The 25848-nt window shown below is 43.3% G+C and overlaps 1 protein-coding gene across 1 annotated transcript; it reads left to right on the top strand.

The window, feature by feature from the left end:
• Positions 1-1687: 1687 nt before the first annotated feature.
• pdha1b (pyruvate dehydrogenase E1 subunit alpha 1b) lies at positions 1688-25414 on the top strand. The gene is made up of 11 exons (XM_080751934.1): positions 1688-1814; positions 10841-10903; positions 11274-11447; positions 13705-13831; positions 15227-15318; positions 16555-16647; positions 17482-17637; positions 19785-19856; positions 20746-20813; positions 21582-21690; positions 24083-25414. Exons 1-11 carry the CDS (start codon positions 1767-1769, stop codon positions 24245-24247), a joined length of 1167 nt encoding a protein of 388 aa, XP_080608060.1. The 5' UTR covers positions 1688-1766; the 3' UTR covers positions 24248-25414.
• The last annotated feature ends 434 nt before the right edge of the window (positions 25415-25848 follow it).

The following is a 25848-nucleotide window of genomic DNA, read 5'->3' as shown; positions in this document are numbered from 1 at the left end:
GGGCAGATTAGGGGAAGCTCTGGAGGGAGACGCAAGTATCTCTCCGCTGTGTTGAAATCTACAATAAAGTATGAAGTTTGGTTCCTGACATTGCAGTCCTGCATCTTCCTGATCTGTTTAACTTACTTATAGTAACATCAAAAACTTCCATACACAACAAGATTCTTTGTCATGGTTTTAGACTACATACTGTTGAAAATCTCCTTTTATTATGACTAATTTAATTCACCAATCACCATGAACAAATGATAAATGTAACCACATGAAACCTAGAATCCTTATTCTTCTACAATAGCCATGATTTACCCAATATACTAAGCTTGCAAAATAGGTATTGCCTGAATTACATTGTTAATTTATAGCACTGTTTGTCATATTAATGGTACGTAATTATGTAAATCTTTCTCCCAAAGATACAGTATGTCTGGAGTGTAACTGGAGAGAATATTTGTTTCCATTTAGGACACACTGGCGTAAAACCCCAGCATTCCTAGACGGGGAACATTCACTGAAAATATTATCAAAGTATTCTGCGGTAACCATGGACTTGAGAAACCTTGATCTAAATCTAGGAGAAGACAAGTGTGTATATTGAAGGGTTAATTACCTGTTATTTGAGCTTGTAGATTTGATATTTTTGTGAAAAGAAAGTTGGAGAAAAAAATCATTTGAATGTTTTTGAGAAGGATTGAACATTTGGAGTGCATCTCTCCACTCCGACATGTCTCCATCCCGACACTAACCCTATCTCTAACCCTAAACCTAACCCCTATGGGAGTGTCGCCACTCCGACAATAAGAAGTCAATTTCGGAGTGGCGACATGTCGGAATGGAGAGAGCCTCCCGAACATTTGTTGCCCAACGTGCCCAAAGTAGAAACACCAAAGTTAAAATGTGTCCCAGCGTAGCTGACTGCTAGTCGTTGCATTTTTTCTCATTTTCATTTTTTCATTTCATTTGAGAGCTGGGGATCATAGCTACAAAATTATATATTGGTTGTGGAGATTGACCCAACGGTTTTGAAGATATGGCTTATAGAATGATGCCATACTGAAATACTACTTTTGAGATATTCAAGTTCTAAATAAATGTCTAACCTGCAAATGACCTGACGATCTCTCACATTAATTAAAAAAAAGTCTTATTTACATGCAGAGTTAAGCTCTGGCGTTGTGGCTTTTTTCATTTTAGAAAAAAATAATAATCATATTAGCAGTAGTGAAAAACCCTGCCTTCCGAAATGACTGCCCCTCAGTCACGCTGAGTCACAAATGGTTAAAATGTATGTTAGAATCACTGTTAAAATCTAGTCTACATGTATGTCTTTCCTGGTGCCATAACATGATTGTGTGTAGAGATATATATATAGAGAGAGATAGATAGATAGATAGATGTATAGTCTACATACATACACACACTAGGCTTATGGGCTCCACTCTTATCAATAATTCTGTATTAACATTTATTACTGCTTGGGCTTGAGCTGAATCGAAAGTCCATCTGAGGAGGGATGTGTCCTCAGGACACTGTCCTGTGTACATTTCATACTGTACTACATTTGTGCGTGTTCTCAGCGAGCCCACGCAGTTTCTGCAGGAACCGCTTTTCTAGCGCGGAACTGTTGTCATATAGCTACGAGGCACACGGGAGAGTTTTCCAGACGGACACCAACAGGGAAGTAGCAGCTCAGTCATCCTGTGGAGTTCAAAATAAATCCTGTCCTCTCCTTCAGGTCGTCTGTCTGTGTGTTCATTCACTTCAGTAGAATGAAAACTATGCTGGCTCTCATCTCCAGGATCACTGGGAAGAATGCGGTGAGTTAAAAGGGGAATAAGTACCTCCGGAGACTGATGCACGTTTTGTAGATTTTTCCGCACGATGCTGACCTTGTGAAGTGAACTGGGGTGCCATATCGTGTGGGTGCTTGTTTTAACGGTTTTTGCAGCGTGCATGCATGTTAACGCGAATCATTCAGGATGATGACGTTTGTGCATGAATGAAATGAACATCGCAGTTTGCTTTGTGAAATCCACTGTGAATAATGTGTGATGAGCTTATTGAGGTGGGAAGGAAGCATTGGAGGTTCCTGGATGCTCTAATCCGCCTTATTGATGCCAATTGCTGCCAACCCTGTCCCAGTGTCCCCGAAAATTAATAGCTTGTGATGTGATGTGAGCACTGATTAATAATAACTTGTGATGTGAGCACTGATTAACTGATGTCTGCTTAATAGTGGACGACAACACAATACTTTACTGTGGTGGCAGTGCTCTGGTATTGTTCCTCTGAGTGACTGAGCGACTGAGTCAGTCTGAGTGTGTGCGTCCATACTAACCGTAAGCACTGCCTGCCTGGAGAGTCTGGTCCTTTGGTCAAGGACGACAATGGCCGGTGTAATATGTAATCAGTTTGTTGTGTGACCATGCTGTTAGTGTTGACCTCCTTTCGGCGGCGATTTCAGTTACACATAACTTGCCACAAAGTTTTGTTACAGATTGTATTCTTTATTATTATTTTTAGCCCCTGCCATCTTAGGTAGAATATGATTTGTGGGTTTTGAGGAAGGTCCACCCATTTCTGTCTTGTCTGTGTCCCATTGATGCCCATATGAATATATCTCTTACTTTGCTCAGTTGGCTGTCCCTTTTATGCCCAGTACAGACGTCATAGGCTCATAGCAGTGTTAATTATTACAGCAAATTATGTATTAATGTAGTTATTAGTTTTAATCTTAAGTCTTCTGAAATGGTTTAGTCTCTTAGTCGACTAAATATGAAAATCTCAAAGTATTTTAGTCTTGGTCTTAGTCTTAATGCAGTGTTAATTTTGACAGCAAAGATTTAGTCTTAGTAGTCTGAAATCGTTTAGTCTAGTCCAGTCTTTGTCGACTAAATATCAAATTATCTAGTCTACAAACTTAACACTGTGTCATAGACTTGTCCCTTAGTAGGATAAGAGTACTGCACTAAGTACCCTGCTGACAATGGTTAAATTGACATAGGGTCATGCGCTCCCAATGGGCAATGGCCTAGTACCTTTTAACACACTCCACCCTAGACATATCTCAAGTAGGGATGAGACGATACGCGATATTATCGTTTATCGCGATAAAAAACACTCACGATAATCGTATGGTGGAGATTGAATACATCGTGATATCTTCCTCTGTCATGCACTGGGATCAATTCACCTTTTATTTGCCGAGCTGCATATTCGGTACCACTTAAACCCTCTATAATTGGTAAAAGGTACTTTTATACATAATATATGTATATATATTTATATATAATATACATACTTGATACAGTCTTTTTTCACTCTATCAAATGTCTTTGCCAAAAAATAGCCGATCTACAAGCTCACAATGTGTCGCGCTGCGGCGCGTTGTGAGCTTGTAGATCGGCAAATGTTCCGCTCCAGGATAATGGATTTTGATTATCACGATAATATCGTAAATCGCGATTTCTTTTTTCATATCGTCCCATCCCTAATCTCAAGACATATTATTTTATACGAATGTGTTCATGCATGTCTTTTGTGCATGCAGGACAAAGTCCCTAACATGCGTGTCTTTGGATGCATGCAGGAGATTGAGGACAATGTCCGTGCCGTACTACCGTAGATGCATGCAGTGCAATGTCCCTAACATGCATGTCTGTAGAGTGTGGACTGTGGATGCATGCACTTCTGGACAAATGATCATAATATGGTTCTGATAATCTATCCTCTCATTAAGCTGTCCCACTAGTTGCTTCATCCTTGCTTGCTTTCATCTTCCTTCCCGCTCATACAAAGTCAGACACATTCACACACAACCAGTCAGTGTGTTTGTTTTTCAAAATGCTCCTGTAATGGCTCTCCCTCTCCTTCCCCATGGCTGTGTTCTAGGGAGCCCAGACAGTGTCAGAGGTAAGCAGCTTGTGTAGTTCCTCTCTGATTCCCACTTGTCCAACCACTGTGTGCAATTTCGCCTTTTCCATGGATGGAACACACGTTTCAAATTAGGGCTGCTGTCACAAATTGATTATGACATTTTACTTCACGATTAATTGTCGCTCAAATAATATTGCAATTAACTGTTTAATTGTGTTTCTGTCATTGGACATTATGAATAAAATATTATGACAAATAAAAAATAATTTAATCAAATGTAATCACTTTATATGAATAGTGAAAATGCCTGATCTACAAGCCCAAAACACGTGTTTTGAGCTTGTAGAGTTTCCATTTCCACCGTTTCTGATAATGATTGAATTTTTATTTTCAACATGATTGAAAACGTTTTTCAACATGGAAACAATTCTAACAATTATGCAAAAAAGATGGGGCACGGTGGCGCAGTGGTTAGCGCTTCGCCTCACAGCTATAAGGTCCTGGGTTCGATTCCCGCCGGGGGATGCTGTGGGTGCTGGGGGCGTGTTTCTCCCTCCGTGTCATCAGCGCCCACACCCTAGGTGGGGTCGGCGACAGGGCCTTTCTGTGTGGAGTTTGCATGTTCTCCCCGTGTCTCCTAGGGTTGATACCCTCACAAAACATGCAGTAATCCTGGTCTCAATAATGCCTCCCCCTGGCCAGCCGGGGCGCTTGATGGAGGGGAAAGGAACTGGTTGGAATAACGTGTTCCTTCCACACGCTACGTCCATCCCAGGGAAATCCCCCCTGTCAGGTGAAAAGAAACAACTTGGACTACTCATGCACTGAAGGAAGCATGAGGTCAGTCTGTTGTCTCTCCAGGCGCGGCAAAGGGAGAGCAGAGCCCAGGATTACATAAGCAATTGGCACTGGGTGAAAATGGGTTGCAAAATCGTGGGATAAAAATTATGAAAAAAGAAAAAAAAATATGCAAAAAAGATATATATATATATATATATATATCAAATTATTGTGACAGGCCTAGTGTCAAATTAATGTTAACTCATCTAGTGCCATTCGCGAGATGTCTCGCGAAATGTACTCGAGTATATGTAGTGCCATTCACGGGATATCTCGGGAAAAGTAATAGATTACTGTAACGGCGAGTACATTACCGAGAAGAATGGCCGCCGGTCCGGAGACGAAATCCGTCGCTGATTTCGCATCATCACGGCTCCACGAGCACAAAATAGTCCCATCCATAACATTGAGGTGGACGGGGGATCTCATCTTTAATGTCCATTATCTCAAAACTACACTTTAGAAGCTAGGATGGAGGCAGATGCTCGCTTATGTTACACAGTTATAAAAGCTCCGTTCCACCATTAAACAACTCCACGTGGACACGGATCGGTTCCGGCGCACGATCCGATGACGTCAGACCGGAAGTGATTGCGTGGTGGACTTCTGGCCTTCAAAATAAGATAACGGCGGTGATGCCAGCCTGAAGGTGGCATCGTGGACTTTATAATCCGTTAATTTCAGGGGCACTAAATGAGTTAACAATCCCACAGTTACAATGCATATGGGCTTTTTAGTAGTTGAATGCATTTCTCTTATGAGCATGCAGTGCACCAGTACTACAGTGTATCGCATTCATACAGAGTGTGAATGTGATATTTCACATTGGTATAATATTTAAGAATAGTCTTGTACTCAAATATATGAGCGCTTCAGCAGTCCATTAATAGCACTGGCTGTCTCCTCAATCATCATCATTCATCACTGCTATAAGCTAACATTTCTTTTAATTGGAAACAAAATTAGAATGAACAAATTGACTATCATCCAATTGCAGTCTTGGTTGGTTGAGATATTTAATAAAATTGGATGCACATGCAACTGCAACTGCAGCAGAAGTCATGTCGATGCCTCAGACAGTTGCTGATGGATCGACATGTTGCTTCAAACAGATGTTGAAATTGTAGGCTTATTATACCAAGTGAAATATGACTTCAACTTAAGACACTGTTGTTGGGCTGGTCTTTGTCTATATATTCCCTGTCTGTGACTGTGACTGTTATGTCGTAGAATCTGCTGCTCACTCCTCACTTCTTCCTGCTGTTCTCATTCATGAAACTCTCTCATTGTATTAAAGTTCTCATTAAACTTCAGTCATTTGGATAAGGATTCCATTCCATAGAACTCAGCATGTCTGCTATGAAAGCATGCCATGCACCGAAAATAGGCGATTTACAAGCTTCGCCTGTTTTAGGTTATTCGATATTCAAATTCAATAAGATTAAAGAGTATTTGAAGAGGTCAAACTAGCAATAGAATACATGTTTAATCTTCCAGAAAATCATAATGATCTCAGTTCTCAGATATTTCATTAAAAAATCTAAGGTTCTGGCGTTTTAAAATACAAAATGATGGTATGGCCATCGTTGTGCTAATTTATTGTTTATGGTTAACACAATGCTTGTGTGGGGGCTCCTTTCACGCTGTTTCACAAATCTCATATTAGGACTTGTCTTGGCCTAACAACATTTCAGTCATGATATTTTATTTTGCTTTAATCCAATGATCTTCTCTGGCAATGCTTTTGGTTTTGAATGATTGGCTCCTGTGTTCCCCCAGTTGCTGATTGGCCTGTCAGAGTACGCCAGTTTAACCTCTCCTGCTGCGACGCCTGCCATCATGGCAACCGCCACCCAGCGACAACCACCCAAACCACCACCAGTCAGTGCTAGAGCTCCACAGCTAGTTAGTGTCCAGGCCGAGCCACTAGCCAGTGTCCAAGCCAACCAACTAGCCAGTCTTCTCCAGGCAGACGCACTAGCCAGCGTCAAGGCAGACCAACTAGCCAGTGTGGCTGAACAACTAGCCAGTGTCCAGGCAGACCAACTAGCCAGTGTGGCTAACCAACTAGCCAGTGTCCAGGCAGACCAACTAGCCAGTGTGGCTGACCAACTAGCCAGTGTCCAGGAAGACCAACTAGCCAGTCTTCTCGAGGTTGACCAACTAGCCAGCACTGTTCAGGCTGACCCACTTGCCAGTGTCCAAGACGACCTTCTAGCCAGCGTCCAAGCCGACCCACTAACCAGTGTGGCTAACCCACTAGCCAGTGCCCAGGACGACCCCCTAGCCAGTGCCCAGGACAAACCACTAACCAGTGACCAAGCTGACCAAATAGTCAGTCTTCTCCAGGACGACTCACTAGCCAGTGTCCAGGACGACCCACTAGCTGTCCAGGACGACTCACTTGCCGTCCAGGACGACCCACTAGCCATCCAGGACGACTCACTAGCCAGTGTCCATGACGACTCACTAGCCAGTGTCCATGACGACTCACTAGCCAGTGTCCAGGACGACCCACTAGCTTTCAAGGACGACTCACTTGCCGTCCAGGACGACCCACTAGCCGTCCATGACGACTCACTAGCCAGTGTCCATGACGACTCACTAGCCAGTGTCCATGACGACTCACTAGCCAGTGTCCATGACGACTCACTAGCCAGTGTCCAGGACGACCCACTAGCTTTCAAGGACGACTCACTTGCCGTCCAGGACGACCCACTAGCCGTCCATGACGACTCACTAGCCAGTGTCCATGACGACTCACTAGCCAGTGTCCAGGTGGACCCACTAGCAAGTGTCCAGGACAACTCACTAGCCAGTGTCCAGGACGACCCACTAGCCGTCCAGGACGACTCACTAGCCAGTGTCCAGGTGGAGCCACTAGCAAGTGTCCATGATGACTCACTAGCCAGTGTCCATGACGACTCACTAGCCAGTGTCCAGGTGGACCCACTAGCAAGTGTCCATGATGACTCACTAGCCAGTGTCCATGACGACTCACTAGCCAGTGTCCATGACAACTCACTAGCCAATTTACTGACTGAACAACTAGCCAGCATCCAGGCAGACCCACTAGCCAGTGTCCAAGCTGACCAACCAGCCAATCCTCTCAAAGTTGACCAACTAGCCAGCAGTGTCCATGTGGACCCACTAGCCAATGTCCAAGCCGAACAAATAGCCAGTCTTCTCCCGGTTGACCCCCTAGCTAGAGTCCAGGACGACTCACTAGCCAGTGTCAAGGCTAAGGAACTAGCCAGTGTCCAAGCTGACCAACTAGCCAGTCTTCTCCAGACCGACCCACAAGCCAGTGTCCAGATGGACCAACTAGCCAGTGTCCAGGTCGACCCACTAGCCTGCCCTGTAAGAATCTCTGTCCTGTGTGGTAATTTATTTGTGCTTGCTTATATGGCAGAGTGGGAAACTAACATTAATTGTCAGCAAGCCGTGGTGGAAGGTAAATCGCAAAGACACCAATCAGTATCAAATACAAGAAGACTGAACTGAGAAGAACTTCTGGTGAAAGTTAAAAAGCCTTTATTGAAGACAAGTGGCTAGTTCATAATAGTCATTAAAAACTGACCCACGCGTAGCGGCCAGCACAGCCTTCTTCAGGGTATGGCATGTTAAAGTCAGTGTCTACTTTCTCTTCAGTCGAGGTCAGCATTTTGCTGTTGGTCTATTCTATTAATATCGCACAAATGGGCCGACCTTGTTTTTTAACCTTCATTTTTTTCACTGCCAATTTAGTTAGTTGTTTTTATGCCAATTGACCTTGAACCATGAGGCCTTGGTCCCTGTTGTTACTACTAACCCTCCCAGTTGAGTTCCCCCACCTGTTTCCCTGGGGAGGGAGGGCGTGAACTGGACTTGTTGTTCTAATACCCCCCATGGACATAAACACATTATGGGTGTTCTGCAAGTGAGGAGAGGACATACTTTCTTTTACAAACCTTTTTTTAAATTTAGAATTAGGCATACCTCGTCTTGAATGTATGTGCATTCATTGGCCCGAGCAAAATGTTATCCCTTGTGCATAATAAAAGACCTATAGTCTAATAATCTAACGATATGTTAGTCTGTAACAAGTAGACATGTGACTTCAACCAGATGCCTCAGGGGTCATTGCCATGCTGGCTTGTGGACATTCTTGTCAGAATTCCATTTTGTCACAGACATTCAAAGTGGCCCCACCATAATATTACCTGAAACACAAAGAGATGACCATAACAGGTCTGTAACTCAGAGTGTACAATGGAACCCTAATGGACCCTATGGGATCCATTTGTACCAGTGGCGTTTGCAGGAATTAGAGAGGTAGGCGAAATGCCAGCCGCCGCTCCCCCCCCCCCCCCCCCCCCTCCCTCAGGTATGACGGCCCAAACCCCCCGCTGACAAGGCCCCAATCTTTTCACCTAACAGTGAGTGGTTTCACTGGGAGTTGGTAACATGTGAGGAGGATCACATTATATCTTAACCTGTAGGAGGAAAAGAACTCAAGGGCCCGGGCCTAGCGGCCAAGCGAGACAAACCTCAGGGGGGTCAAACCACTGTCTCCACAGTGTGGGGCGGGCACGACCCGGATGCCCCCTTGTGACGGACTAACCTATCAGCCAGACAGAATAACATACATACACCAAAAATATAGAAGCTCCATCACCCAGTGTAACCCCAGAATCAGAACTGTTCCAATCTGATTCCATGCCCACTAACCCTCCACCTGGTATGTAAAGGGACAGGCAAACTCTTGGCTGTTTGTGTGCATGTCTATACATTGTGTTGTAGAGCAATGGTTCCCAACTTGTGGGTCGGGACTCCCAGGAGGGTCCCCAAATGGTTTTTGTGCAACATATTTTTATCACTCAACAGTAAACAAACCAACATACAGTATAAGTGTATACAGGCTATCTACACATTTCTAAAGTGACAATTTAAGGACTTTTAAGAAGTTTTTAATACCTCTAAAATGAAAGGGATATTAATTATACGTTTTAATATGTCAAAAGTAACAAACAAACTATACTAAACCTGACACAAAAAGTTCGGAAATCTAACTTTGGTCGATTATATCTCCCCTTTAATAAACCCAAATGGTATTGAGTTTTATATATTTTTTATCGTTGATTTGTCACCTTTACAACGAGGTACAGCTTGTAAGCATCGGGCATTCGAGGCATGAGCTACACAGCCAAGCGTGTGGGTAGCGCCGACCAAATATTTGCCAACATTCGGTCCATTATATCCCCCCTTTAATTATGCCAAATGGTATTGTGTTTGATATCATTGTTATCGTTGATTTGTCACCTTTACAACAAGGTACAGCTTGTAAGGATCTGGCATTCGTGGAATGAGCAACACAGCCAAACGTGTGGGTAGCACCCCTCCAAAAAAGGTCAAAATGGCCTGGCAGGCCTGCAATACTGTTCTTTTGGTGTTCACCTTTGTTGCTTGGGGCATTGAATGATTGCACTCTCCCACAGTAATAATGAAAAGAAAAAACAACACATATTGGTCATTTTTACACTTTGTTAATGTTAAGCTCAGTGTCAGGGAAGCCCAAAACGAGAGTAAATGCCGAACAGTATATTGCAAGCCATTTTGGCAAAATTCTGGTTGGCGCTACCCACACGCTTGGCTGTGTAGCTCATGCCTCGAATGCCCGATGCTTACAAGCTGTACCTTGTTGTAAAGGTGACAAATCAACGATGAAAAATATATAAAACTCAATACCATTTGGGTTTATTAAAGGGGAGATATAATCGACCAAAGTTAGTTTTCCGAACTTTTTGTAGCAAGTTTATAAAAAGTTGTCAAACATTGCACAAATTGTCAAATATTTCCTAAGATAAATATTTTGAAAATAGCCGATATACAAGCTCACAATGCCTCGCACTGCGAGGGGTTGTGAGCATGTAGATCAGCTATTTTCACAATATTTATCTGTGGAACCGTCTCAAACTAAATTCCAATGCGTTTCAGGGTGGGGGTCCTCAGTTCAAATATGATTATTTTGGGGGGTCGTGGCCTGAAAGTTTAGGAACCACTGTTCATTGTGGAGATGTGTAGTTAGCTACAGTATTATGATGTATATGAGCGCGTGTGTTTTGTTTTTGTTGTCTCTGTCTCCCAGGCGGCCAACGTAGTGATTTCCTCCTCGCGCACCTTCACCTCCCAGGCCACGTTCGACATCAAGGTACTGCAAAGAAAAATATTGTTTTCTTTTTTACAACAAGGGTTCATATTTTAGATTGTAATTAGAAAAAAGAAAAGAAGATGAGTGTTAAAATGTTTTCATTGATTGCTTTCTATTTTTTTAGCGATTTTAGTGATTTTGACTTGTGGGGGCATGCTTACAAGTGGCTAAATATGTATTTTTAGACACAATAAGCTGGCGATTTCTTTATTGCTATTTACAGTAACACCACTAGCCTCCATAAGTCACATATGCCCACGGGAATGGGCTTTTTGTGTCTAACAATACATATTTAGCCACTTGTACGCGTAAATAAATGCTGTTACATGTTTGACTGTTGTGTGTGTCCCTCTTCCGGGCCGGCCAATAGAAATGCGACCTGCACCGCTTGGAGGAGGGGCCTCCGGAGAAGGCGGAGCTGACGCGGGAGCAGGGCCTGCACTACTACAACAGCATGCAGACCATGAGGAGGATGGAGCTGAAGGCTGACCAGCTCTACAAGCAGAAGATCATCAGGGGCTTCTGTCACCTGTATGACGGACAGGTCAGAATACTGTCACCTCTATGACGGACAGGTCAGAATACTGTCACCTATCTGACGGACAGGTCAGAATACTGTCACCTGTATGACGGACAGGTCAGAATACTGTCACCTGTATGACGGACAGGTCAGAATACTGTCACCTGTATGATGGACAGGTCAGAATACTGTCACCTGTATGACGGACAGGTCAGAATACTGTCACGTCACGTGTATGACGGACAAGTCAGAATACTGTCACGTGTATGACGGACAAGTCAGAATACTGTCACCTCTATGACGGACAAGTCAGAATACTAGTGTCACCTCTATGACGGACAGGCACGTGCACCAAAGGGTGCTTGAGCCCCTGCCATTTTACCCGTCTGTAAAAAGTGCTCTCCCGACCATGAATGCAGTTTTTAACTCATATGCTGCCATTTAACAATACCTTCGTACTCTTTAACTGCCATTCGTCTCCATAGACTTCCATGTAATTCATAGTGCACGGATCATGCACACCCATGCCTAGATAATGCACCACGTGTGTCCACATTGCTCACAGCTTTCAAACAAAAAAATCCGAATGGAAATCCGTTCAGGCATTCATGAGATAGCAGCCATTATGTTTTACACTGTTGTGAGCTTGGAGGTCTGCTACCTGAGTTGTATGGGGGTTGTATGGGGGTTAAACAAGCAATTTCGCGATCGCTATCATGCCTACTAACGTTTTTGGGGTCCAAAAAATTTTTTTTGAAAAAAAAAAAAAAAAAAAAAAAAAAAAATTATTTTTTTATTTATTTACGGGATTCACGGGCGTGGCAGGGTGGTACAACGGGATTTTTAAGGGATTCACGTTTTTGGCAGTTAATGAGTTAATATGATCAAATAAATGCAAATGCCCTCTTTCCATGCCATACCTGAAGGCAGCATTCAATTGCCTTGTCCAAACGCTCCTGGACTTGAGTGCAGCATCTTATGTTGAAAGAATTGCCCTCTCTGTGTAGAAATCCATGCTGTACGCCACATCTCCAGTATTGACTTTAATATGCTTACGACCTCTCGAAAATACACCTCTGCTATTTTCGATATTTTCACCAAAAGGCCCTTCTAGAAATGTCAGCCCCTGCCTCTCTAACAATCGCTGCACGTCCCTGATGACAGACAGGTCAGAAATATACACATTTCTGTCACCTCTATGACGGACTCTTCTGTCAACTCTGAGGTCTGACGGACAGGTCAGATCATATCCCTCCTTAGCCGCAAATTGCAACAATAGATTTCTTTATTTAATATGTTGAATCTTGGGTTGCAATACCTCCCATTGGCAGCCAATGCATCCAAACAGTTTTTTTGGCTATCTGATTGAATTAAACAACGTCAAACTCACCAACATTGCGGCTCTATGCAAAGCTTGAATTATCCTCTTTCTATCTGCAAAGTGTTTGTTTCATGAAAGTAACTCATGTTATGAGTTACCTTCTGTCAATAAATCTTTGAACTTTGGAAGCGCTCGTCTTCAATAACGCAACGTCCCGCTACCTCCTGCATTATGTGCAATTTAGAACCAGGTGGTACACAGGACCATTGAGTGGATTTCCCACAAGCGCTTCCAAACTCCAACACTTAGAAAAAATGATCACCTAAACGGAATGTTATTGACAAAGTAGCTCATAAAATGTCTACTGTGGGTTTTTAAGAAACAAACACATTTGCAGATAGACAGAGGATAATTCAAGCTGTCCATACGGCCGCAATGTTGGTTTGACGTTTAATACAATCAGATACAATCAGATGGCAAAAAAAACAAAAACGGTTGGATGCATTGGCTGCCTATGGGAGGTATTGCAACCCAACATTCAACATATGCAAAAATAAATCTAGTGTTGCAATTTGCGGCTACTTCCTCCTTCTCCATGTCATTGGTTCTCAACCTTTTCAGGCCACGACCCCCCTGAAAATAATCATATTTGTACTGGGGAACCCCCCAAATGAATCAGATTTGAACTGGGGACCGGCTGTGTTCAAATCAGCCTCTGAGCAAATGGGAAAATGGGGGCCTGTGTTTTGTAATCGGCTTCTGAGCCAATCAAACAAAGCCATGGGGAAAATGAACAAGGAACAGGTGTGCACGATTCTGGAAACCTGGGACTGCTCTTAATGTTGGACACCTGGTGAATGCATTTAACTTAACCAGCACCCTTAAGGAAGGTTAGAGAGAGACAATGCACACTGTGAAATGCTTGTACTCTGACTGACCGTTGATTTAATATCTACTCAGGAAGCTTGTGCCATGGGCATTGAGGCAGCCATTAACCCCACCGACCATCTGATAACTGCCTACCGTGCCCACGCTTACACGTACACGCGTGGCGTGTCTGTCAAACAGATCCTGGCTGAGCTCACAGGTGAGACGAAGTAAATCATTTTGTCGAATGTTTGCGTTGAGGTGCATTTATTGTGAGCCTTTACTCAATGTTAATATTAATGTGATGGCTTGGCTCTTTTCTCTTGGAGCTTACCTACACATAACACATCGGGTGGTCTAAAGGAGACATAAATCATTAACAAAAATGTAGCCGCAAATTGCAACTCTAGATTTTAAGTGTTGGAGTTTGGAAGTGCTCGTTTTCAATAGCGCAGCGCCCTGCCGCCTCCTGCATTATATGAAATTTAGAAACAGGTGGTACTCAGGACCTCAGTGATTTCCAACGAGCGCTTCCAAATTCCCAACACTAGAAAAATAATCCCTGCACGGAATGTTATTGACAGAAAGTAGCTCATAACATATCTACGGTGGATTTTTATGAAATAAACACTTTGCAGATAGAGGATAATTCAAGCTTTCCTTATGCAATGTGCTAAGTTTAAAAATTTTTAATAGAATCAGATAGGACTTTTCTGTTGGATGTATGGGCTGCTAATGGTTGGTGTTGCAAATAAATTAATGTTCAAATAGCCTATGTATGTGTTATATATATATACACACACACACACACACACACACACACACACACACACACACACACACACACACACACACACACACACACACACACACACACACACACACACACAATATTTGGATCCGAGATGTAGTGGAGTAGACGTAAAAGTATTGTAAATTGGAAATACTCAAGTAAAGTACAAATACCTCAATTGTATTTAAGTACAGTACTTATGTAAATGTACTTACTTACTTTACACCACTGCAAGCCAACAAGGTTGCAAGTGTGAAAGGGTCAGCTGTGGTGAATGTTTTTTTTTTTAGTTACTTTCCTCCTGTTTTCTGTGCTCCTTGCATCTGATCCAGCCATATTGATTCCTAGACGGATATAGCAGGACTTGCGGTTTACTTTTCATAATCCATATCTGTGTGAAGTGGGCAGCCTTTTTAGGAGACCAGAAGCAGGTTGGAGTCTATTCATTCCAACGGGAGAGTGAAGGTGAACACATCTTCTGAACCATACTTTAGCCTCACGGTCGCTTAACTAAATATTGAACCTGATCGTCACAAGCCACATAATATACCCAGGTTTTTCATAGTAAAATGACCTTTCTCAGAGAGACAAAATCAGGGGGAAATCTACTTCATTATCGACCTTTCTCTGTCCCAGCAATAGACTCTCGCGTGATCTAGCACCACGAAACATGGGACGTGCACAAGATTCTTGTCAGACGCCGTCGCCCACCTAGGAGACCATTTGTAGGGTTTGTGTACCACGTGGCCTCTACTCTAGTGGCTCCAGTTGGGATGGCATATCTTCCTGTTTAACAATCTTTGCTATGTGTTACTCTCTCAGGTCGGAAAGGGGGTGTGGCCAAAGGCAAGGGCGGTTCCATGCACATGTACGCACCAAATTTCTACGGTGGCAACGGCATCGTGGGGGCACAGGTAAAACATAACAGTATAGAGACTACTCATAAGTGCATCTCCTCATGGCTAAATGAGTAACGTGTTACCATTAGGCCTGTCACAATTATTACATAATTGCCTAATCGCAATTATTTGTCATAATCGTTTCCATGTTGAACATTTTTTATATATTTTCAAACATTTTCCAAAATAGTGGAAATGGTAGATCTACAAGCTCACAACGTGCCGCAATGCGACACATTGTGAGCTTGTATCGGCTATTGATCGGCTATTTCCACTATCAATGTTGTTTTTAAAGTATAAAGTTGTCAAACATGTCAGTCATTTCTTTAGTATATGTAGGTTATGTGTCATATCTGCTATGTGCAACTTCAAAGCCTAAAAGCCAAACAGAAATGTAATTGTCGACGACAATAACACAGTTGGATTGTTAATCGAAATTATTTGAGCGACAATTAATCTTCATGTAAAATGTCATAATCGTGACAGCCCTAGTTACCATTATATGTACAGTTAGCCAAATGAGAGACATTCATAACATGTGTGTGGTCGTGGGCGGTAGCTGCAGCCTAGCCTTCGTGGCCCAGTATGCTGCAGCTAGCCTGGATGGACCTAGACTAGAACAGGAGGCTCACTGAGACCTGCTGGCAGTTACAGGTGTGAGCATGCATCCAGATGATTGACGCTCATGTATGATACTGCATACACACACACACACACGCGTACACACACACACACACACACACACACACACACACACACACACACACACACACACACACACACACACACACACACAGTTTACACAGCTCTGGTCCAGAGCGTTAGCTACACTGACGCTCTGACAGACCCGTTGCTAAATGACTAGACCGGGATTTCTCAGCCCCTATGAGTGCTCAACTTGAGTCAAAATAAACTAAACTACTTCACTACTCACCATTCCAAAGGTAGTTTTGTGTCTATTCTCCACAGTGGGAAACCTCTCAGCACCCCACCCACTCTGTAAAATACATTATTTTTGTCATGAAATAAAATGCATCCAACTCGACTGCCGCTTATTTCCGGGTTGTGAACCGTTGTGTCTGCGGTGGCCGCTGGGTGGCTCGAGGTGGGTGTGTTTAATTTCATGACAAAAATAATGTATACTGTACAGTTGGGTCTGACTGAACGAACACACACAACACTCTTCCCTGCCCTATTGGCGTGTTTGTATTTTATTTTTTAAATTCAAGTTGACCTTGTACTGTCCTCCAGGTTCCGTTGGGAGCAGGTATAGCACTAGCCTGCCAGTACCAAGGCAACAACCAAGTGTGTGTCGCGCTCTATGGAGACGGAGCGGCCAATCAGGTGAGAGCCAGAGACTGTCGTCTCCGCTTGCACAGAGAGAACCGGCTGATGTTTAGTTGTCTGACGTTGTCCTGTTGAGTTTTTTTCCTTCGATCTTATTTCTGTTCTCTCTATTATATTATGACTCATTTTAAAGCTGTAAAACATTGTGTACCAATTAATTATTTCACCCACTCTTTTACACCTACACGTATTAACTTGAACTTGTGATGTGATGTGAGAACAGAGTTGCAAGTGGCTGATGATTCACTGCATTGCTGATCAGAAATATGTCTAATAACTTGTTTTGTGGCTTTCTTCAGCCCATTAAAACCAGGAAAGCATCTGTGTCATTAAATTGTTTTGCGTTAGCTATTCAAAAATAACAGATGTACAAGCTCCCAGTGTGCTGCAAGCTTGTACGTCTGCTACTTTTGAACATTTTAGAAAAATCTTGAAAGTGTGCGAACTACTGATTTAGAAGCATGTGTTGTATATTCAGCCTTTGGTCTTAATTTAATATTATTGTCCCTGAAGGGATATTTGTCTTTACAAGTCTGTTGGAAAACAACAACAACACAGAATAATGTAACGCACAACAACCTATCACAAAGACAAAACATGAGGTCCTCACTGTACACAGAAAACCATCCTATCGCCGATAGGATAGTTTTCTGTGTGTTGTTTAGTGCATCATAGCTGAGGGGACAAAGCTCCTGCTAAAACTAAACTTTTCCCACTTCAGGGATCTGTATCTTCGCCCCCGATTGCATAAGATAGAAGTAGAGCTTCAGGGGATGATCAGTGTCTTTTGTTATTGAAATGCCTTCCTGTCCCCTCTCTTTGTGTGACCAGGGCCAGATATTCGAGGCTTTCAACATGGCGGCCCTGTGGAAGCTGCCGTGTATCTTTGTCTGTGAGAACAATAAGTACGGCATGGGGACGTCGGTGGAGAGAGCCTCGGCCAGCACTGACTATTACAAGAGAGGAGACTATGTACCAGGGATCAGAGTGAGACCCACACTTATATAATACAAAAGTGCATCTCCCCATGGCTGAATAATGACGCTTTACCCTTTACAGATCCATCTAAAACATTTTTTTGTAAAAGTACACTTTCTTCTGTAATATAATTCAAAGCTCATTAATGTAAAAAATCCATAGCTCAAAATATTACAATATTACACGAGACCACTCAAAACAAGGATTTATAATAGAGAAATGTCAACCTTCTGAAGTAATTTGATTGAAGTCCAGTGGGATCTTTCCGCAGTCAGTTATGATTCGGGGTGCTAGGGCATCTGCATGCTTTTTTACACAATATTACATTTGCTCTAGATGGATATGTATCGGCTATCATGGTCCATAGCGTTAGTGGAATTCTCCTTAACACTATGTTCCTCTACCTCCGCTCTGGCTTGGCAAAACCATAAAACCCGCTCGTCTGGTCCGAAAATAACAAACAGTTTCGCCCCTCACCAAACCAAAGGTATCAGTGGGGAGCTGAAAGCTTACTCTACTTAGTGGACGCAGTCTGAGCCCCCCACCACACGCTTAAAATACATTTCTAAATATTCCACCAGATGAAGATGACTCCACTTCTTCTAGTTTTGTATTTGTCGTCATCACGGTGCCAATTTACTACTGCTGTGCAGGTGAGAGGACCGCATTAACAGAGCATTAGTCTCGTTGGGTGTTATTCGGCTCTGCGACGTTGGAAGCGCTGTTTCGTAAAAACAGTCTTCACCCAGGAAGAGTGTCTCCATCCGGTGGAATATTTGTTATTTGGCCTAGAAATGTATGTTAAGCATGTGGTGGGGGGCCCAGACTGCGTCCACTAATTATAGTAAGCTTTCAGCTCCCCACTGTTACCTTTGGTTTGGTGTGTAGCGAAACAGTATTTATTTTCGGACCAGACGAGCAGGTTTTGCCAAGCCGGAGCGGAGGTAGAGGAACACAGTGAGAACTCCACTAACGCTATGGACCAGAGCTAGATCTGTATATGTACAGTTGGGTTCCAAATGAGAGGCATACCAACATGTGTGGTCGTGGGCGGTAGCTGCAGCCTAGCCTTTGTGGCCCAGTATGCTGCAGCTGGCCTGGATGGACCTAGACTAGAACAGGAGGCTCACTGAGACCTGCTGGCAGTTCCAGGTGTGAGCATGCATCCAGATTATTGACGCTCATGTACGATACTGCGCACACACACACTCTCCCCCTTGTCAGGTGAAATGAAACGGCTTGGACTCCTCGTGCATAGAAGGAAGCATGAGGTCAGTACGTTGCTCTCCCCAAGTTGGCTAGGGAGTTTAGTGCCCAGGGTTACATTAGAGTCTTAGACAATTGACACTGGGTGAAAAAAATGGCTTACAAAATATCATGGGAGAAAAATCTAGGGGAGAAAAAAGAGAACCACAACACATGCATCTGGTATCATTGCGCGTCAGTGTTTTGATAATAGCAGTTGATGACCGTGGTGTATTTAAGTGTATCGGTAACCGTTGAAGATGAGTGAATCAACAGACACAGTAACCAGTCAAGCAGATAAGTAATAATAAGCTTTATCGTCCCCGAAGGGAAATTTGTCTTCACAGTCTGTTCAACAAGAAACAACACATAACCATATAACAACACAAACATATCACAAAGACAGATCATCAGTACCCCACTATACACAGAAAAAACCCTCTTAGCGACGGGGGCGATTGTTTAGCAGATTGTTAAGTGCAGCAATGGCTGAGGGGACAAAATTCCAAGTGTCAGCCATCATGACAGTAATTTAAATTACGTTTTGATAAACATGGCACTTTGATTCACTGGCTCCTCCATATTCTAATGAGAGATATTAACGTTTTATTTAGCGGTCTTTGCCTATAATGACCTGCCCAAAATGGGAATACCATATTTAACATTGTTAAATGAACTTCAATTATATATATATATATTTTCTGTAAACAGATATATGATATTGGAATAGAGCTCTTAAGCACTTAAACCCTATGTACTATGTGATCCCCTCCCGTTTCCCTCTATCAAATATCATTGCTGGGAGGAAAAAAGCAGATTTAGTGTTTATTTGTATTTGCCATCAGGTTCTAGCTACTCTGTGTTGACCTACTTTAGTTTGACCTTTTTGAGCCCTGCCTCTCCTCTCCTAGGTGGATGGAATGGACGTCCTGTGTGTCAGAGAGGCCACCAAGTTTGCAGCGGAGCACTGCAGAGCGGGCAAGGTGAGTGGACTGGCACCACAGTGACATGTTGATTCGCAGCCCTTAGAATGTTCTGTGGATTAAGGTGGGTGGACTGTGTTCATTCACAGCCAGGGTTGATTTTGGCAGGAACATTTGGATTGAATATTTTAGTTGACTAAATCTACAGTTGATTTAGTCGACTAAAAGTTATTTTTGGCAGGCCTTGATGGCATCGAAATGTCTGATTTTCACTTGGCTCAAGTTGGCTGTATGCCAAAAATAGCCAATCTACAAGCTCACAACGACATGTTGTGAGCTTGTAGATCTGCTCATTTCAGAGTGCAACACCTGAGCACAACAAATTGTAACGCCGCTTAAGCCCTATATACTGTGGGTGACGAATATCAGATCTACTAGCTCACAACGCATCGAATCTCATCGTGAGCTTTAAGCGTAAGCTTTCCCCACGGTACAGATGCTGGGTTTTAAGTGGTTCATATTTTCCCTCCTAACGTCTGTCAGGTGGAAACCTCATTATGTCCAAAACGAACTTTTCAGGCTATCAAATTCAAAAGCAGCAGATCTACAAGCTCAAACCTGACAGCGATGATGAGTAATGTCACTTGCCCGTATATCAATGACATGCTATTGTATGTGTCTTGCCACTGAGGTGACCTTAGGTACATTTTAATTGGAGCATTATTATCCACCTGTTTCCGCGAGAATTTACTGTAGCATTATCTGCGGGCCACTTCCGGTTAACAGTAGACATACAAGCTCACGTCGCGTCGCAGATGCAACCGTTGTGAGCTTGTAGATCACATTCGGCTGCGGCGCCGGAAGCTGCCGCACACCTTCTGCGCAATGCACGATGGGACGTTGGAAAGTTGTGGATAAAGGGCTGACCTCTTGACCTCTGACCTTTCAGGGTCCCATTCTGATGGAGCTGCAGACCTACCGTTACCATGGACACAGCATGAGTGACCCCGGGGTCAGGTGAGACTTCCTGTTGACCTTTGACCCTGTGACCGACAGAAGTACATAGATATTATAGAGCTGAAAAGACAACTCCAGACTAAATACCATCTAGGCTCATTTTCCTACTTGTATTGATCCCAAATGACTGTCCATGGAGTCTATTAAGCAGACATGCCCGTCTCTGCCTCTGGCCACTCTGTTTTGTATTTCTCTTTGGCCACCGTTTTCCCTGCACGGAGAAGGGGATAATTATACCCTGCCTACTAGCCATCCTCCCATCAATTCCTGATTTAGTTCTTGATTTCTTTGTAATCTTGCTAAACAAAGTGACTTTGCTCTAGTTTCCATGTCTTGCTCTTTGTTTAGCAAGTACTCCCTATGGTCTCTTCAGTAATCAGTGATTACATCATGAACACCTGAGAGCACCACAGTCCACTTTTTTGCCTTTTCTTTATCCCTGTTTTGCCTTTTCCTTGTCTTTACCCTGTTTTTTTTTACCCAGTTGAACCATGAACTCAAGCCATAACGTAACAGTTTGAGGAAGTGAACGAGTTCATTCACATTCACGCCAAAGACCGAAGCATTTAGAACGAATCGATCATGGACGTCCCATCACTACTCTTGACTCGTTTACATTTATGTTCTTAGCAAATTAATGGCATTTACAGGCCAATGTCAAGGTTTCTTGTTCTAGTTAAATCTTGTGTACAGACAGTGTTGCTGTGAGGTTGTGCGCTATAGAAGAGAAGGGAGGTGTAACTGTGATGTAACTTTCTTTCTTCCCAGCTATCGTACGCGTGAGGAGATCCAGGAAGTTCGCAGTAAGAGTGACCCCATCTCCATGCTGAAGGAGCGCATGCTCAGCAACAACATGGCCTCTCCTGAGGAGTTTAAGGTACCGTTATGTTGGTGTTTTCTGGGTTTTGCACGCTGTAACAGCAACCATGAGCCATAACATTGGCTTATATAACAACAGCATATAACAGATATCTAACTGCACAGTACCATAACACTATTATGACCAGTAAGACTCCCTACAAATAGGGCAAAAATGTGTTTTTCCAAAATCTTCCTGATCCATGTTGATGACATGAGTGTAGACATACTGTGTACCGATTTGCGTGATTTTAGGGCAAAAATTTTAGGAGCAGTGTCCAAAAATGTGTTTTGCAAGAATCGGCCTCATGGTGGCGCTAGAAGAGGGCCATGTGAGAAATGAGGGGTGGGGTCTCCGCGCCGCCGAGGCGGACGAATAGGTACCGGCCCCGGCTCTCCCGGTCGCTCCTAGCCGGAGTTACGGCATTTTATGTGAGCTGCAGTGTAGGGGGTCCTCCACTGGGGGCGCCACCACTTTTGCATCGGTTCTGGAGCACCAGGAGTCGGTGGTCCCCGGGAATTCCCCGTGAGCAGCCCCGTTGGGGTGGTCATTTGGTCATTTTTGCACATTTGGTCATTTTTTACTTCTGGGGGTCCCCCAGGGACCTGGGGGTCCCTGTAGCTCTGGGGGTCCTTGGAGGTTGTAGTTTGGCAGGTAAGGAGTGTGTGTGCAAAATGTGGCATGGATGGGGGCAACGGTTGTGGAGATATGAGCAGGGCAAAAGTGTGACGTGTGACGTGACTCACGGACGGACATTTCTTTACACCTGGGGGTCCCCCAGGGACCTGGGGGTCCCTGGAGCTCCGGGGGTCCTTGGAGGTTGTAGTTTGGCAGGTAAGGAGTGTGTGTGCAAAATTTGGCATGGATGGGGGCAACGGTTGTGGAGATATGAGCAGGGCAAAAGTGTGACGTGTGACTCACTCACTGACTGACTGACTGACGGACGGACGGACAGCCGGTGGAGGTTTTGGAAGTAAATGCGGCCGCAATAACAGCACTGACAAAGTTGATATTCCATAGTTTTCCAACTAAATATGAATCACTCAGAGCTGGGCAGGGATAAGTTAATTCACATGACGTGGAAATTGTTTTGATTCTTGCATTTGCAATGCATCAGATGAGTCTATGACCGTCGAATCTCCACTCTGTCAGTGTGTGAGTGAGTGCAGAGTGAGTCGCAGACTGCGCTGCGGCCCCGGCCCCAGTTCAAATGGATGAAACCATTGAGCAGGATATATGGGGTCAGGGATGCCAGGGCCAGGGATGCTCACATGCATGCCGTTATTATTTTTAGGCATAGCAAATGCATTAGTTATTATGATGATGATCGTCTTGTCTTCTCTCCCTTTTTTTTCCCCCCTTTCTCTTGGGCAGCGTGGTGCCCGACGCACAGTGCGGCATGGTAGCGGTGGCAGTGGTTTTCAACCCTTTTCATATCAAGGCCCATTGTTTATTCAGCATTTGAGCCACAGACCACTGTTTGATTAGATTTGGACACTCGGAACCAAAACTTGAAATATTTTCTCATCGTGGGATAATATTTTCTTCACAATTCCATCTTGTATTGATATGGTACCATAGGAGAGATACGAACCAAATGTTGACCAACATGTATATACTGTATATTTATTGTTCTGCATTCTCTAATTGTATAGACTTCTTGTAAATTTAGTAATGCAGATGCTAAACAATAATTTAACTCTTGAGGACGTAAAAGTTTATGGGTCCATTTGGTTTAATTTGACACTCAAGAGTTAAAGATCTATAAGGGTCCATTTTTGGCTACCAATCTGTAAGGGTCCATTTTTGGCTACCAACTCTACTTCATTTAGCTGGGGACCACCCCTCAAGGACCACTGGTTGAAAACCACTGGTCTAGACGTACAAACCGAGGTGAATTCATAGCAAACCCTTGTAGAGTGTCTAAAGGTGACTCACTACTACTGTAATGACCCACATGCCAGATAATAACATGTAATGGGAATGCTTCAGTGGACACAGTAGTGGGACTGTCTTCACAGCCGTTATGAGTCAGATTCCGTACTGGGAAGAAGAGTACAACCGTGCCTCAGACAGAACAAGGCAGGTCCAGTGTGTCACAGGAGCAGGACAACAGGGTCTATGAAAGGGTCATGAAATTCCTGGAAATATTTTGAAATTGGAAAACTTTTTCCTGTCCTGGAAATGGTTTTGAATTTATCAAGGGTCTTGGAAAACTATTTGGCTATATCCATTGTTTTGGGCTATTGATTTTTTTTTCCCACAAAAAATAAAAACGGGTCTTTGAGCACTACAGATAACGTTTTTTTTTTTTTTTTTTAAGAAAACCATTAGGATTTAGAAGACATTTTCTAGGTATTTGTCAGGTCTTAATGGGTACAAATGACTTCTTCTGTTCTCCTCCTTTCAGGAAATGGACATGGAGATTCGGAAGCAGGTGGACGAGGCAGCTCAGTTCGCTACGTCAGACCCGGAGCCTCCGCTGGAGGAGCTCTGCAACCACATCTTTGCCAACGAAGTGCCCATAGCTGTGCGTGGCGTCAACCCCTGGACCACCCTCAAGTCCGTCAGCTAAGAACTGCTAGACCGCAGACCCACCCTCCATCCAGATCCTGAGTTCCAACCCTTTTTCAGCAGGAACGGGACGGAGGCTTACCCCACTGCTGTTCTCTTCCCCGGCCTGGATCAGGCCCATCATCAGATAGTTGGATACGCGTGCAACACAATCCATTTTAGCTCGTAAAAAAAGTTCCATAGCTGTTCATAATCAGCTAAGTAGCCATTAACGCAACATCACTCCAACCAGCTTTGAGTATAAAGCTACAGTACACCGCCCAACACTACAGTACACTGACTCTGGATAATCCTGTTTCATAGAAAACTAATACCTAGAAGTGCTCAATTTGCCAATTGCTTGGAGTTCTGCAGCACTGTGCACCTTATGGGACTGATGTTATTTTTATTATTTATAAAGTTCCCGTTTTTATTTTGCTCGTATGGAGGGACAGGACTTCTCCAAGAAGAGGAAGAAGATTGATGTCGGACACAATGGTGAATCACCAATGAAACCCATGTTGTTCGATTAATAAGGCGGTCTTTGTTGGGAGGAGTTCAGTGGCGGTGCTAACATTCATTTGACCGACTTAGTAAATACTGAATCATTAACATCCTCTCGGACACTCGGTGCAGGAGATTACAGTTAATGGGATTGCGATGTGCAATTAGGATTATAGTCAATCCCCTAAATACTCTGAAACAGTAAGTAGGGAAGGGAGATTGTTTTATCGGTGCACAAGCCATAGTGTTGAACACTGCCATAACTAACATAGGCACTGACAAGCCACCTTCGTTAAACCAATTCATTTACTTTGTAGACAAGAAATGCACCTTAAAGGGTGATTTAAGGTCATAAATGTTTTTAATCCAAACTCATTTCAGAAGCATGGTAATCTTATTCACCAACATACTTGTTGAGTTGCTTTTAGTTGTCAGACCTCTTCTTTGGCAGCTCACACATACTTGGAATTTCTATGAGATTATGAGATGACTTCTTTAGTGGCTGATTAAAAGGTTTCTATAAGGCATGTACTGGGGTATACATGTTCTGGGGTTATTGTAAAAAGCAACTTGTCTTTGGCATCAGTTGAGTTGCATGGCAGGGTAGCACTATGTATATATTTATTTATGTATTTATTTATTTATTTAACCCATTCAGAACGGGTACACTATATTGTGTATCATTATTTTATGCTTTAACTATTGAAAAATAGCAGATATACAAACTCACAGCGCGGCACCAAGTGCCGCGCTGCGAGCTTGTAGATCTGCTATTTTTGAAAAATCGTGAAAAATAGAATTCTTACCCGATTCTATAAGTGTCTTTTGAATCCTTCTAAGACTTTTTGAAAAACCTATGTTTCTACGTCAGCAATCTGGCTCGCCATCGTCAAAGAAAAGGTCCTTTTCACTTAAATGGAGCTCAGTCCGTTCTTGAGAGACTACTATGTCAGTGGTTCTCAAACCTTTTCATGTGAAGGACCCCCAAACTGATATGTATTTGGCCACGGACCCCCATCTCAAAATATCTAGTTCCAGGGACCACGCAGAAGCAAAATTTGAGTTACAAACGTTCGCTTTAAAAATACATATATTCAAAGATTTGCACACATTTTCACG

Source organism: Nannobrachium achirus (genome assembly GCF_963921795.1).
Source record: "Nannobrachium achirus genome assembly, chromosome: 21".
NCBI lineage: Eukaryota > Metazoa > Chordata > Actinopteri > Myctophiformes > Myctophidae > Nannobrachium > Nannobrachium achirus.
Note: the sequence above shows the minus strand (reverse complement) of the source record. Positions and strands in the feature narration are given on the sequence as shown.